The sequence below is a fragment of the Lactuca saligna genome, chromosome 7, assembly GCF_052625555.1.
Source record: "Lactuca saligna cultivar CGN05327 chromosome 7, ASM5262555v1, whole genome shotgun sequence".
Classification (NCBI taxonomy): Eukaryota; Viridiplantae; Streptophyta; class Magnoliopsida; order Asterales; family Asteraceae; genus Lactuca; species Lactuca saligna.
This window is the reverse complement of record NC_136423.1, coordinates 107,170,897-107,185,256: the sequence shown is the minus strand read 5'-3', so window position 1 is coordinate 107,185,256 and position 14,360 is coordinate 107,170,897. Positions and strand designations below refer to the sequence as shown.

At 36.2% G+C, this 14,360-nt stretch overlaps 1 protein-coding gene across 1 annotated transcript; it reads right to left on the bottom strand.

The window, feature by feature from the left end:
- Positions 1-12,419: 12,419 nt before the first annotated feature.
- On the bottom strand, positions 12,420-13,898 carry LOC145005503 (transcription factor MYB58-like). Its single transcript, XM_078964587.1, has 3 exons — positions 13,749-13,898; positions 13,347-13,476; positions 12,420-13,229 (listed from the first exon to the last, which is right to left on the bottom strand). The coding sequence occupies exons 1-3, from the start codon at positions 13,891-13,893 to the stop codon at positions 12,572-12,574; spliced, it is 933 nt and encodes a 310-aa protein (XP_078820713.1). The 5' UTR covers positions 13,894-13,898; the 3' UTR covers positions 12,420-12,571.
- Positions 13,899-14,360: the final 462 nt, after the last annotated feature.

The following is a 14,360-nucleotide window of genomic DNA, read 5'->3' as shown; positions in this document are numbered from 1 at the left end:
CTTACAGTGTTTTGTGTTATGTGTTTCAGGTACTAGTGAGGATCGCGGGAAGGCGCCGGCATGATCAGTACACACACACGGAGTTTTATTTATATGTTATGATCTTGGGATTTTTACTTATGTTTGAATATATGAAACAATGAGTTTTATAATAGTGTGAAATAAAGTGTTTTTAAAATGTGAAAATTTATTTGAAATTTTACGGCGTTACAAGTTGGTATCAGAGCCTTGGTTTGAGGGATTCGGGTACACCTTCGCGCGTATCTGAACTCAAACTGAGGATTTGAGAGATAATTTTTCAAAAAGTGAAACAAAGTTTTCTAAAAGAGTAAAAGAATTTGAAAAGAGCAGAGTAGAGCTGTGTGTACAATCAGCCAGCGCCCGAATGGTGATTTCCCAAAATACCCTTATGTTATATGTTTATGAGACGATATGATATGTTATGCATGCTAGAGCAGGCTAGGTATTTCTATTAAGACTAGAGTGGACTGATTTGTGATGCCTTAGCCTAGGGGTTGCTGCTAGGAGATGCTTGAGAGGAGGTAGATAGCAGCGAGAGGCCTATGAGAGATCTACTGGAGAGTAGACTATGCTTGGTGAGAGTAGAGTACTTGGAATTTGGGATCCTAGGAGGAGGACTTGGGTGTGTACTGATGCGGTGTGGACAGTAGTATTAGGCCCGTACTACTGAAGACACCGGAGCGGTGCACAGTCCAAGTAAGAATCCTTGGAGCATCAAAGATCAAGTAAGGTAGAGTTATCGAGTGCGAGTATACTCGAGCGAGTCCCTGATATTTTCTTATGTCGTATTTCAGAGACATCATGGTCAGGACACGAGGAGGTGGTGAGGAAATTTGTAGGATCATTCACGAGGAGTTGGACATCATGGTCGCGCACTTTTTGCCGATCAAGGAGACTGACAAGATAGAGAAACTGACCATGACCTACATTAAAGAGATTAATGTCCGTTATCTCTGAGAGAGATATTAGATTCACTTCATAATTTTGGCAGTCTTTACAAAAATCTCTGGGGACTAGGCTGGACATGAGTACAACCTACCACTCACAGTCCAATGGACAGAGCGAAAGAACCATTCAGACACTTGAAGACATGTTGAGATCTTGTGTGATAGATTTTGGTAAAGCATGGGATACCCACTTACCAATCATCGAATTCTCTTACAATAATAGCTATCATATCAACATCAAGGCCGCTCCGTTCGAAGCTCTATATGGTCATGAATGTAGATCACCCCTATGTTGGACCGAAGTGGGGGACACTCAACTAGCCAAGGGACAAGTCCCAAATAACGTCCTCACTGGTCCTGAAATCATAAGGGAAACCACATAAAAGATCGTTAAAATACGAGATAGACTGAAAGCATCTCGTGACCGACAAAAGAGTTACACCGATACACGACGTAAACCTTTGGAGTTCCAGGTTGGAGACTGTGTGCTATTGAACGCCTCTCCTTGGAAGGGTATGATACGTTTTGCTAAACATGGGAAACTAAACCCTAGGTACATCGGGTCGTTTGAAATCCTTTCCATGATTGTTCTCATGGTGTACAAACTCCGACTACCATAGGAACTTAATAACGTACACCCTACCTTCCACGTATCGAACTTAAAGAACTGTATATCCGACGAGACCCTCGTAATACCACTCGAGGAAATTGAAGTTAACGAGAATCTCCACTTCGTGGAAGAACCGGTTGAAATCATGGATTGGGAGATCAAAAGAACAAAGCAAAGTCGTATTCCTATCATGAAGGTCCGTTGGAATGCTAAACGAGGACTTGAATTCACTTGGGAACACGAGGATCAAATGAAACAAAAGTATCCACATCTTTCCTAATTTCTTGAAGTTCCAAGCAGAACACTAATTTCGGGATGAAATTCATTCTAACGGGGGGATGATATGACAACCGTCAATTTCCGATCAAGTCAAAGTCAAATAAAGTCAACAGGTCAGACCGGTAAGATCATATAACCCTTGTATATTAGGGTTTATATTATGTTACTATTGAACAACTCACTATTTTAATAAGAAGTCATCACTTGGAAAATTAATTCGTTCAGAAATCCTAAACCCTAATCGGGGTAAGTGATGAAACAATTCGATAAAACGTTTTTCCATACCCTTCGGGGGTGTATAAGTGTCACACCCCAAAACCAGGAACGACGGAAACGTTCTGGGGCGGAGGACGTCATGTATAATATCAACAACAATGTAAAGTAGTAAACAAGCAACAACATCATCCATTGCATTAATAAAATAATTATTATACAATTGTATTCTGTCAAATTTTGATAAACACTAAAGCATAAATCAAAATGAAAGATAAGTCTTGAACAAGCTCCATCTTCCTTTCTCCTTGCCTCGGTACCTGTCTATGATGACCTGAGGATACAAGTAATTTTGAAAGCGAGTATCAGCTTTGAAGCTGGTGAGATCATAAGTATTTAGTGTCTTAATTTGTATGTAAGAATTTGTAAGTCTATGTATTGTAAGAATTTGAAAGTGTATATGAATTGTAAGTGTTTGAAAAAGTTTGAATCTCTCAGAAAACCTATATTTTCTATTAAAGTAGCCTTCTACCAAGGCTTAACTGTTTTGTATGCTCGTTTGATGTAAAAGTGTGTGATTTCCCAAGTGTAACTATCTTTTAACAAAATATAGTTTGTACATTAAAGTTTAAGTGAGGTTATCGCTAAAAATGTAATGGGTAAATCATTGTAGTACTATAGTTTTGTATTATAGGAACTACTATTGTACTAACTACCTTAAACCGGGTTTATATTAAGGTATCATGTGATAAATTGCACCATACTATCGACTGGTAACAACGAAAACATATAGTCAAAAAATAAGGTATGACGTTTGGCACCCGCAGACCTGTCGGTCCCGCTGTAGCTAGCAGCGAGGTGTAGGATAGTCAATCCAGTATAGATCTATACGCAAACTCACGCTCTCCCTCCAAGAGACTCTGGCTACAACTCGGGTCATGACAATTAAGACATGCTCCCATACAGTGGATCACAATTGTTAACGTATTCGTGTATATGTAATATAATGTTACTTGTTCTAGTATCGTTGTATATGTTCTCTTAGTAATAAGTATTGACTCATGAATGAACTGACTCGTTGATCTAGAAATTGTAGTAGTATGATCCTGTGTTACCCCGATGGTAACCTACTAATGATGTGCTGATGAGTATGAGTATAGAAGTAATTTTATGTCTATATATGTATAGTTGATATATAATTAATATTGAAACGACCTTCGTATGGTTACCCGAAATCCCACCAGACCACATCTCAATGCGTGAAAAGGAAATAGGGTGGATAACCTTCCTAAGCCCTTTAAACATTTCTTATATATTTATACATATATGGGAATGCAATTTATAAGAAGTAAAACTAAATTTTGTAAGACATTTGAAACATAAATATTATTTTAAGAAAAGATCGACTTGATGTCGATCTATAAAACAATTTGAAGGCATAAGTATGATAAAACAGTTTTGAGTATAAGGAAACGTTTGATTGAAACACAATTGTAAATAAGTTTGAAAGGTAATGTACCGAGTAAGATGTACAGTGTATTAAGTAGTTTAAAACATATAAAATGTTTATAAAAATCATTTGAAGGAAACTGTTTGGTAAAACGGCTAATGAGTAGCCAAATCTTTTGAATGTTGTATATTAATCACATGTGATTGATGTAATAACTAGCGTAATTCTACTTATTAATCGCATGTGATTGATATAATACTAGCATGATTCTACTTGTATCCCCCCCCATTAAACATTTAAAAGTAGTTTAAAACATTAGTTAAGGGGTATGAACTCACTTGATTGAAGTGGTTCATTTGAAGTAGTCGAGAGAGGAATCGAGCAGAACTTCGACAGGAAGAGTTGAAAACGCGGGAAATCTCGGGATTCTCGGGAATCTCGGGAACACAAAACCTTCCTTCGGGACTTGAAGGTGAAAACCAGGGCTTTGGGAGGGTCTCGGGGGCCTAAACGCAGAGTTTCGGCGCGAGAAAGAAGGGAATTGAGCAATGGAACTCGGAGCCCTTGAAATCTATTTATAGGGGCATTTCTGGGGTGTGACACGTCATGGCAAGGTATGGCCACGTCGTGGGGAGTCAAACTTACCATCTTCCATTGATTGGACGCCCTCAGTCACTTGCCGGGTCGCGGCAAGCTTGTGCCACGTCGTGGGGGCCTGACAGCCTCGGATTTTGGACCCCGAACTTGTAAAATCCGTAACTTTCGCATACGAGATCCGTTTTCGACGTTCTTTATATGCACGCGTAGCTAAAAACATGATCTAAAACTCTCGTTTAGACTTCATTGGCAAATTCTGACTTTATTTTTAGTTATTTATTTTTAACGGGCCGGGACGCGATAATTCCGTTAAAAATCCATAACTTCTTCATCCGATGTCCGTTTTCATCAGACTTTTCATTGTTGCGCTACTAATGTTGAGCGATTCTCATTTAGGTTGTTTTGGTCAAAAGTATCTCAAGCTCTATTTCGAGTTTTTAGCTGTCTACTACTATACCCGAATCTTGGAAAAATCATAACTTCCTCATACGAAGTCAGATTTGGACGTTCTTTTTATGTACGCTCACGGTTTGAGGTTATCTATAACTTTCATTTAGATACTTAAGGCTAAAAACTATTGTATTGAAACTTCGCGTTTTTCGTTTAATCGGTGTTTCCGGTTTTGCCGAGAATCTTCGGTTGGTCATAACTTCTTCGTTATAACTCGGATTTTAGGGTTCTTTATATGTACGAAAACATTGATACGATTCCTACTACTTTATTTAACCCAAATAAGATTTTAGGAAACTTATATTTTGACCTAAATTTGATTGGTTTTACATTACATTGTCTCGAAATATCGGGTTGTCACAATAAGACTCTTAAACATGGTTTAACGGGGTTTACAAACCTTGCCTTACGATGTTAAACACTCACAAAGGTCGCAAGAGAATCTCTCCCAAATCTCTCTAAGTATGTGAAATCTCTCCCAAATCTCTCTAAGTATGTGAAATCTTTCCCAAATCTCTCTAAGTATGTGAAATCTTTCCCAAATCTCTCTAAGTATGTGAAATCTCTCCCAAATCTCTCTAAGTATGTGAAATCTCTCCCAAATCTCTCTAAGTATGTGAAATCTCTCCTAAATCTCTCTCAACTTTTTATAGTCATACGAGTCATCCCGACCCTTAACTTCGTCAAAAATCACTCAAAATGGGAAGAAATCATGAAAAACAACCTCTTAGAGACCCTCTTAGAGCCGAACCCTCTTAGGAGCCGAGCCTTCCCAAGGAACCGAAACCCTTCCTGAGCCGAAACTCTTGAGAAGCGAAACCACGAAGTCGAGCTTATCAGAGCCGAACCTGCCAGACCTTCGCCTTCACCTTCCCCCCACCCCCACCCCCACCTTCGCCTTCGCTCCTCCCCAAGCCACTAGCTAGACTGCCCAGGGACCAAACCCCTCTCTCGGCTCCTCTCCAACGACCGAACCCTCCTCTCGGCTCCCATCAACTTTTGGTTCTAAGCACCAGGGACCGAACCTCCAGCCCAGACTTCGGATTTTCGCCTGTTTTTCCTGGTTTTTGACCATTTTTGCGTTTTAAGCCCGTTTTTCGTGATTTTAACGCGGGATTTTCACCAAACTTATATTTTGACATATAAGACCCCATATTTCCATAATCTAAGCACATTTTTATGGAAATCTTTATTTAAGAATAAAATATGGTGGATAAGTTATTTAGGTGGAGTGTTGACTTATCCTTTATACAAGAACACAAGCAACCTCCCACACTCACTCCAAGGCTATACCCAGCAACTATTCCCCCATACCTAGTTAATCATCGTCCTTTTTCCCACCATTATTCTAGCCATACTCATGAACAAAAGCTGGAAATCCTCATCTCTCTTCCCATTTGACTCCATCTCCATCAAAGAACAAACTTCATTCTCTCTTACTTCTCTCTCTAAATTTCGAGATTCCAAGGCTGATTTTCAAGTTCTTCATCTACTTTTGGTAAGTAAAATCATCCTTCATATGATTATTACACCTCTTTCTACTCCAATCATAGGTTTCTTACACAAACTTCATCATATTTATGTTAGAACTTCAAATCTTCAAGCAATCTTCAAAGTGTTCTTGAGTTGAACACTCCCGTTCTTCAACATCCATCTACTGAAATCACAAAAGGTGAGTTCATAACCCCACATTTTGATGTTTTCTTCAAGTTTTAGGGGTGGGGGGGATATAAGTTAAAACACCAACAACATAACTAAACTCAAACAACAACTTTCAACAGAAAGCTTAATGTTCATTCACGAACTGGTTTGAACATCTTAAACTTTTTAGTTTTCAAAACTGTATTAGGTGCAAATAGTTCATGTTTATAACTTTAAAATGACTACTTGCACATGTCCATACGATTTCTCTACAATTTATGGTGATTCATACAAAACTACCTATCACTGTGGCTACGAATTTGGACTAGTATGTGAATATGAACATTTTCACACTAGTTAGGGACTTTTAAAAATCATAATAAAATTTTTGAACAAACTAGACATATTTCTAAACTCTCATAGTTTACGGATCTAGATTTTGATCTCGTATGAATATTCTGTGATTTTTCTAAATCAGTGCAGAAATGGTAAAAACAAGTTCACATATTACAACTTTATTAACATTTTGTAACATGTTGAGCAAAGTGTAAAAACCATGACATCTTCATATTTTACATGACTTTTCTGTTTGGATACACTTATGTTATAGAAAATTTTTCACTAAATTGTAAGAATTCTTTATCATTACAATTAATGCATTATGAAGCATGGTAAACCTAGAATCGTTTTGCTATATACATTCTACTTATATAGACAGTGAATACTACACACTACAAACATTTGGATAAACTATAATAGGTATAGTTTATGTTACATATACAATATAAAAGAATACATTACTACAAAAAGGGGTTTTCGTTATTACACTACGTAAATCTGTTAATGAATAAATTTGTGAGACATTCGCTTCACGTTACTTCCAAGTAGCGCAACAAAAGTCCTTTAATTATAACCATAATCTCTTGAAGGGAGAACTTGATATTTGTATATAGATCTATATTGGGTTTGTCAAACCCACACCTTAGCTGCATGCAACAACTAGACCGGCAGGTCTGACAAATGTCATTAACATTTCGATGTCTGAAGAATGTCGTATATAAGGCCAAGTAAGTCATAGTAGGGTTATAATAACTCGCATGGGGTATTAAAAAACATAAGATTTATGGGATTTTCATTTAAACTACCAAGTGTATGCCGATTTAAACTTGCATGATTCAAATTTTAAATGAAAAAAATACTGGCATACTATTAGTCTTGGCATTTTAGAGAGAAAATATGGGATTTTCTGAAATAAACACTACTTTTACAAGAAAGGATTTCAACATTTCATTCTAAAAGCTTATAAACTCACTACTTAACTGTTTAAACTTTTTCAAAACTACTTGTATTCTCAGGGAATCCGTAAATGTAACGCCCGTAGATCCGGGCAAATCAATTTAGAGATAATAGGGGTCGAAAACGACTTTTCGATAAAAGATTATTTAGAATAAATAATCTTAAGCAAGTTGTAGAATATGTCTCAAGGGTTCCGTACATATAAAGAGCCCCAAAATCCGAGTTATAACAAAGAAGTTATGACACGTCGAAGTTTAGCGACGGAACCGACACAACACCGCGAAGACGTAAATAGTGACTTTATGATAGATCTTCTTTTAGCCTTAGTAATCTAAATGAAAGTTGTATAATATGTTAACCTAAGAACGTGCATAAAAAGAACGCCCAAATCTAACTTCGTATGAGGAAGTTATGATTTTTCGAAGTTTCGGCTTAGCGGTGTACAACCCGAAGTTCGAGTATTAGATCGAGCGGTTTTTAGCCGACACAACCTAAACGAGAATCAAAGATCTCGTTATTAGTAGCATAACGATAAAAAGACAGACGCAAATGGAGATCGGGTGAAGAAGTTATGAGATTTTAACAGACCAATCCTGTCCCGGCCTGTTAAAAATATAACGTTAAAAATAAATTCAAAATTAGCCGACAGAGTCTAAATGAAAGTTGTAGAGTATGTCTCCACCTATGCGTGGATATAAAGAACGTCAAAAACAGAGTTCGTATAAACGAGTTACAAATTAGAATAGCATATTTACGTATTAAATAAAGTATAAATCATATATACGTATATATATATATATATATATATATATATATATATATATATATATATATATATATATATATCATTAGAAAGGTATCGACGATGCGGTCATTATAAGACTAATGTTGAGTTCTTTCGACATTAGTTTAGTACAAATATCATTAAATCCATTTAAAATAGTATTATAAAAAGATGTTTAGTTGTTTATATAACTAAAAGGTCATTAAGTAATTATGGAGGGTAGTTTTTGAAAATTCAATTAGTATAAATAAGAGCATTGGGCTCTCATATTTCTTGCATCATTCTCTTGATTCTAGAGTCCTTCTCTCCTTATCCCCCTAGCATTTCGGTCCCTCGTGATTCGACTTTTTTTTTTCTATAGTTTTTAGTCTAGTAAGGTGAGCGCTGAGGCGCTGCACGAATCTTTCTTAGAAAGATTCAGCGACGAAGTTTTGCCCCTGCAGAGCCTGACTCCTAGCTAAAATCCTCTTGTAAGTAAGTTATGGTTACCCTATTTTAATATAGCTTATATTTAAAATTAATATTGTTATTATGAACTTATAATAAGTGTCGTTATAATATCTTTTTAACTACTCGCGGTACGGAAAATCTGGTTTAAAGGGCCACATAGGGTTGTTGGATTTCAGAAGTGCTATACGCCAAAATGGTCCTGCCCTCCGGTGTTTTATGTCTGACCCCTGTTTGTATATAGTGGTTGGAAAGTATTATTTAAACGCTTATATAATAATAATAAGACTAATAATTTGTCACGGTAAATATTAGACTAAAATCTAGTGATAATAATTCTAGGTTTCGTTGAAGGAAATTATTTTAATGTAAACGAAGCGCTGTCCGAGTACCGAGTCACCACCTTCTCAGGTGAGTGCATGGTCCATTTCATCTTACACATAGATATGAAGTCTTTTATATAAATTACGTGCTATGTGTGCACATTATCTGAGTACTTGCTGTCTATGCTAGATGAACGATTTTATACATGTTTTAAATGATTTAAATTGTATATGTATTTTATATCTACGATAATGTTGGGGTAAAACATGGGTAGATGTAATAGATGGAGTATGAGTTGGATGATGAGTTGAGAGGTGAAATAGACCGTGAGGTGAGGATGAGAGGTGAACGATGTGAGAAGCCTTTTTCCCAAATGATGGCCCCGTCATTCAGCAGAGTATGGATGACAACCACAGACTATTCTAGGCAGTCCAGTTGAATACTAGCAAGCTCGCAACCTGTAGGTGTTGTGAACGATGTGTTCACCCAGTGTACTCTAAACCTTGGCGACCATGTAGACTTGGTGCCTAAACCTTGGCGATCATGCAGACTTGATGCCTAAACCCTGACGATTATGTAGACAGTGCCCGTTGTGTAAACCTTGGTGATCATGCAGACTTGATGCCTAAACCCTGGCGACTATGCAAACTTAGTGCCTAAACCCTGGCAACTATGCAGACTTAGTGCCTAAGCCCTGGCGACTATGCAGACTTAGTGCCCGTTGTGTAAACCGTGGCAACGATGGACTTCGTGCCGATCCTTAGGAATGAACGAACGAGGAATAGCTGATTCTTAGGGTAGATCCTTAAGACTAAAGAAGATAATGGGGATGGGTAATTGGGTTAATTGTTTGATTGTTTAAACATAATAGTTATATTATTGTGGGTTGAAAACCCTATGTACTCACCAGGTTTCCCAACCTGACCCACTCAGTTTATTTATATTACAGGTGTCGATATGAAGTGACATTACACTGAGAGATTAAGGAGATATAGATCACTAGTGTAAATGAATGTAAGTTCTGTTTATGCTTATGTTTCTGTATTGATGATGGCATCCCAAATGTTTTAAAATGAATAAAATACGTTTTTTTTCGGAAATGCTTTGATAACATATTTATCGTGTTTTTTTTTTCTAGGAATAAATTCTGCAACATTTTTATTAAAAGAAGTACTTAATTTTCATAAAACATAAACAAAATCGGTCTTTTTTAGCCATGAAAATGGGGATGTCACAGTAAATCAGGTAAACAATGGCTTGTGAGAATGGAACGCTAAGGCGTCAAACATTGTATTTTTATCAACATAATGTAATTGATTTAGAAAAATATAAACTTTTACTATGACGTAACTTTTTCAATTATATTTATGTTGGTTGTTTGTACTTTGAGCACTATTATACTCATTGTTGTGATACTATACATGAAGTCCTCCACCCCCGGATGTTTCCGCCATCCTTGGTTTGGGGTGTGACTCTATCTTTTCAAATTCTACTAAGAGGTGGGAAATTTTGAAAGATAATGTTAAAGCTTGGAGTCTTAAGTCATTATGTCAAACTCGTTGGGAAAGCCGGGTTAAGAGTGTAAAGGCTATTAAACTTCAAGTTGTGGATGTATGGGAAGCTTTACTTCAAGTTGGAGAAAAAGATAATGATGTTGTTTATTATACATTGTTGATCAAGCTATTTCTTTTGTTGAGAGTGTAAAGGTATCAACTGTTGTTTGGTATGAAGTACTAAACCATGTGAATATTGTGAGTAAGAAGTCACAATCAATGGATATGCATATTAACAAATGCTATTACATAAATAAACAAATTGATCGGGTACTTCAAGGATTATAGAGAAACTGGTTTTTCAAAAGCGATTGTTGAAGCTAAGGAGATTGATATTGAAATGGGTATTGATCCAATATTTCCACAAAAGCGTTTGATTGAAAGGAAAAAAAAATGGTTTGATGAGAGTTCAAGTAGCGAAAAAGTTTCATTTACACCTAAAGAGAATTTGAGAGTCAATTATTTATTATACATTGTTGATCAAGCTATTTCTTCTCTTGAGAAAAGATATGAACAATTCAAAGAGTATGATTAAGTATTTGGTTTTTTTATTTCCACATAATGTGAGGAGAATTGAAGATAAAGATCTTAAGTTGTATTGTCATTGTCTTGAAAAAGCACTCAAGTTTGAAGAAAGATCGGATATTGATACCGATGAACTTTATACTGAGTTGAAATTATTTGAGACATTGGAAACCAATGAATTTAGCAACCCTATAATTGCTTTGAAGTTTTTGAAAGAATTTGATTATTTCTCAAATGCAAGCATTGCATATAGAATATTATTGACTATTCCAGTAACGGTCGCATCTCTAAAAAGGAGTTTTTTAAAATTGAAATTTGTGAAATCTTACTTACGCTCTACAATGACCCAAGAAAGACTTAGCGGTTTGGCAATGATATCTATCGAGAACGAAATCTTAGAGAGTATAGACTACGATGAGTTGATCAACCAATTTGCAATCAAGAATGCTAGAAGAGCTTCAAGGATAATTGGTTAGCTGTTAGGATATGTTATTAGTCATTAAAATACTTTGATTTTGCTATGTTTATTGGTATAAGGTTTATCGTCATTTTAATAAAAAAAATTAGTTTATGTAATTTAATTCATTAAAGTGTTACACGTTTTAGCCTAAGAGCCTTTTATCCGTTTTGTCTTGGACATTTGAATCCTCAGAACCGACTTTAGTTACAGCAGAATCAAAAATAAATTGAAATCGTTCAAACGATCAAGACGGTGACATATTCTACTGATTTTGAAAGTAAAAGTATAGAAAGATGTAAAAACCTGGTTTTGGTTTGAAGAAGTAAGGGTTAAAGTATGGTTTTATTTTGAAAAAAAATTATAGACCACTCAGGGTCCATCAAGCTCTTCCACCAATCAAAATTTAGTGCATAGTGTCCCCCTACCTTTGTGGCACTGAGTGACAGCAAAACCGTAGCTCACTCCGAGCGTGTCTGATATAGATCACGATAGGCAAATGTTTGAGGTGCGATTTATAGGCTAATTATCCTGTGGATAAGTACGTAAATTTTTGCTATTTTTTTTTTAATAAAAAGCCTTGCTCTTTGAGGAAAAAAAGCATTAATATTTTATTTGGTGGTGATTTGTATATAATAAGTATTTATTTATATATAAACCTTGTATTATACAATTTTATAACATCTAAATTATAAGTTATTTTCTACCGAAAAAAAAAATCATGTAAGAATAACTTTCATTATCTTTTGAAAAATGCTCGGATTTCTGATATCTAAATTGTGAAACAGTTTGTATAAATGTGTAAGTCATGATCATCCAATACTAGTCCACTCACCTACCCACGACAAACTGATCAAGTCGTACCAGGATAAGAGTGTAGCTCTCTTGACTCATGCAACAATAGAAGACCTAGCTATTGCTACTGTTTCTGTTGAAACAAGGTTGCCAAGTCTAACATAACAATCATCAAACTAAAACTAAAACCAAAAATTTTGAGGGGAAGTCGGCCACAGTGTAGATATTTCGTCACTTATTTTGCACCACATTTCCGTATTGTAACCAAATACTGCCTGCTCCTCGTTCACCTTGGTCTTCGTCTCGGTTAGATCATTTTGGTGAATTTGTTGAGTAGCAGGAGTTGTATCTACTAATCCAAGTTCTTCCTCTAACAATCTCATCCAGTACTCAACGTCTATCGATCCATTTGGGATATGGGCTCCATGGTGTTCCACGATTGGTTGTGGCTGTAATTGTATGTCCTCAAGCATGTTCCAAAACTCAACCTCTGATTCTGAAGGAATTTCAAGATTTACTTCATCACGAGTATTGCAAGACGCGGTTGACGATGGGGTTGATGGTTGATCTATATCCTCAACCAATAATGGACCTCCACCAGCTCCCTCTCGGGTTATCGCTTTTGGATCAATATCCAGGTGATTAGAAGAAATTTCTTGATTATTAATGTGAGGTTGATCAATACTAATTGAGATGTTGGAAGCCGGTGACATTGAAGGTGTTGACAAGAAAGTTTCGTTTTTGCTCATCAGCACTGATCTTTTCTTCAAATGTGTATTCCACACATTCTTGATCTCGTTGTCCGTTCGTCCCGGCAACTGAGATGCAATCTTCGACCACCTGAAGCCATAAACTACTTCATTACATACATACATACATACATACATACATTAAATTTATTATTACTGTTACTACAACGAGGAAATATATAGAGGTAGCTAGTAAATGCATGATTACTTGTTCCCGAAGGTGGCGTGAAGGCGAATGATGGAATCCTCTTCTTGGGGAGTAAAACTTCCCCTCTTTACATCTGGCCTTAGGTAATTTATCCATCTCAGACGGCAGCTCTTTCCACACCTTAGCAGACCTTCAAACCCAACGATTTCATATTAGATATGTACTTAGTATTTCTTTCAATACCTTGTGTGCATTTTATTTTGGATTTGATTTTTAAAGAAGGTGGTTAATATTTACTCATGGAGTTCTATTTAGACTACTGGATTTCATCAGCCAATAGACCAACCATATATAGAACAAAACAGATGGATCATTATCGACCAAAGCTAATCGTGCTTTTGCATGCGTTGATTTTATTTATAATCAGCGGTTAAATAAGAAAGAAAGGGTGAAAATAGGTACCGGCTTGTTTTGGGAGAGAACGCCAGTTGGAATGGCCATGTTTCTGAATGAAAGAGACGAGCCTGACGTCCTCCGCGGGACTCCACGGCCCTTTCTTCACCTTACTCTTGTCACAGCACGGGGAACGCCCTCCTCCTCCTCCCATCTTATTTAGTTAGTTATATCGATCGAAGCTTAGCTAGCTACCTTTTTCAATATATGCATGCCAACTTTCTTCTCCTGCATCTCCATATATATATATATATATATATATATATATATATATATATATATATATATATATATATATATATATAAATATGGATAGACTATGTAGGATTCTTAGATTGGATTATGTCCAACTTGGTGGTCCCACATTTGTATGTAGTACCTCACCATGAATATACAGGTGTGCTATTATTAATTAACTATTGTTTTTAATTTGGCAATTGTTTAGGAACAATGACGATAATATAAGCAAGCAGGCTAGTGAAAAGTTTATCAAAAGATTTTAAACAGTTTCTACTATATAAAGAATATACTCATGCATGCACCATATCACAACTATTTTTTATTTCGATGAATTGTATAGCTAGATAGAATAAGTTGAATTTCAGTTTATGATTTGTATTT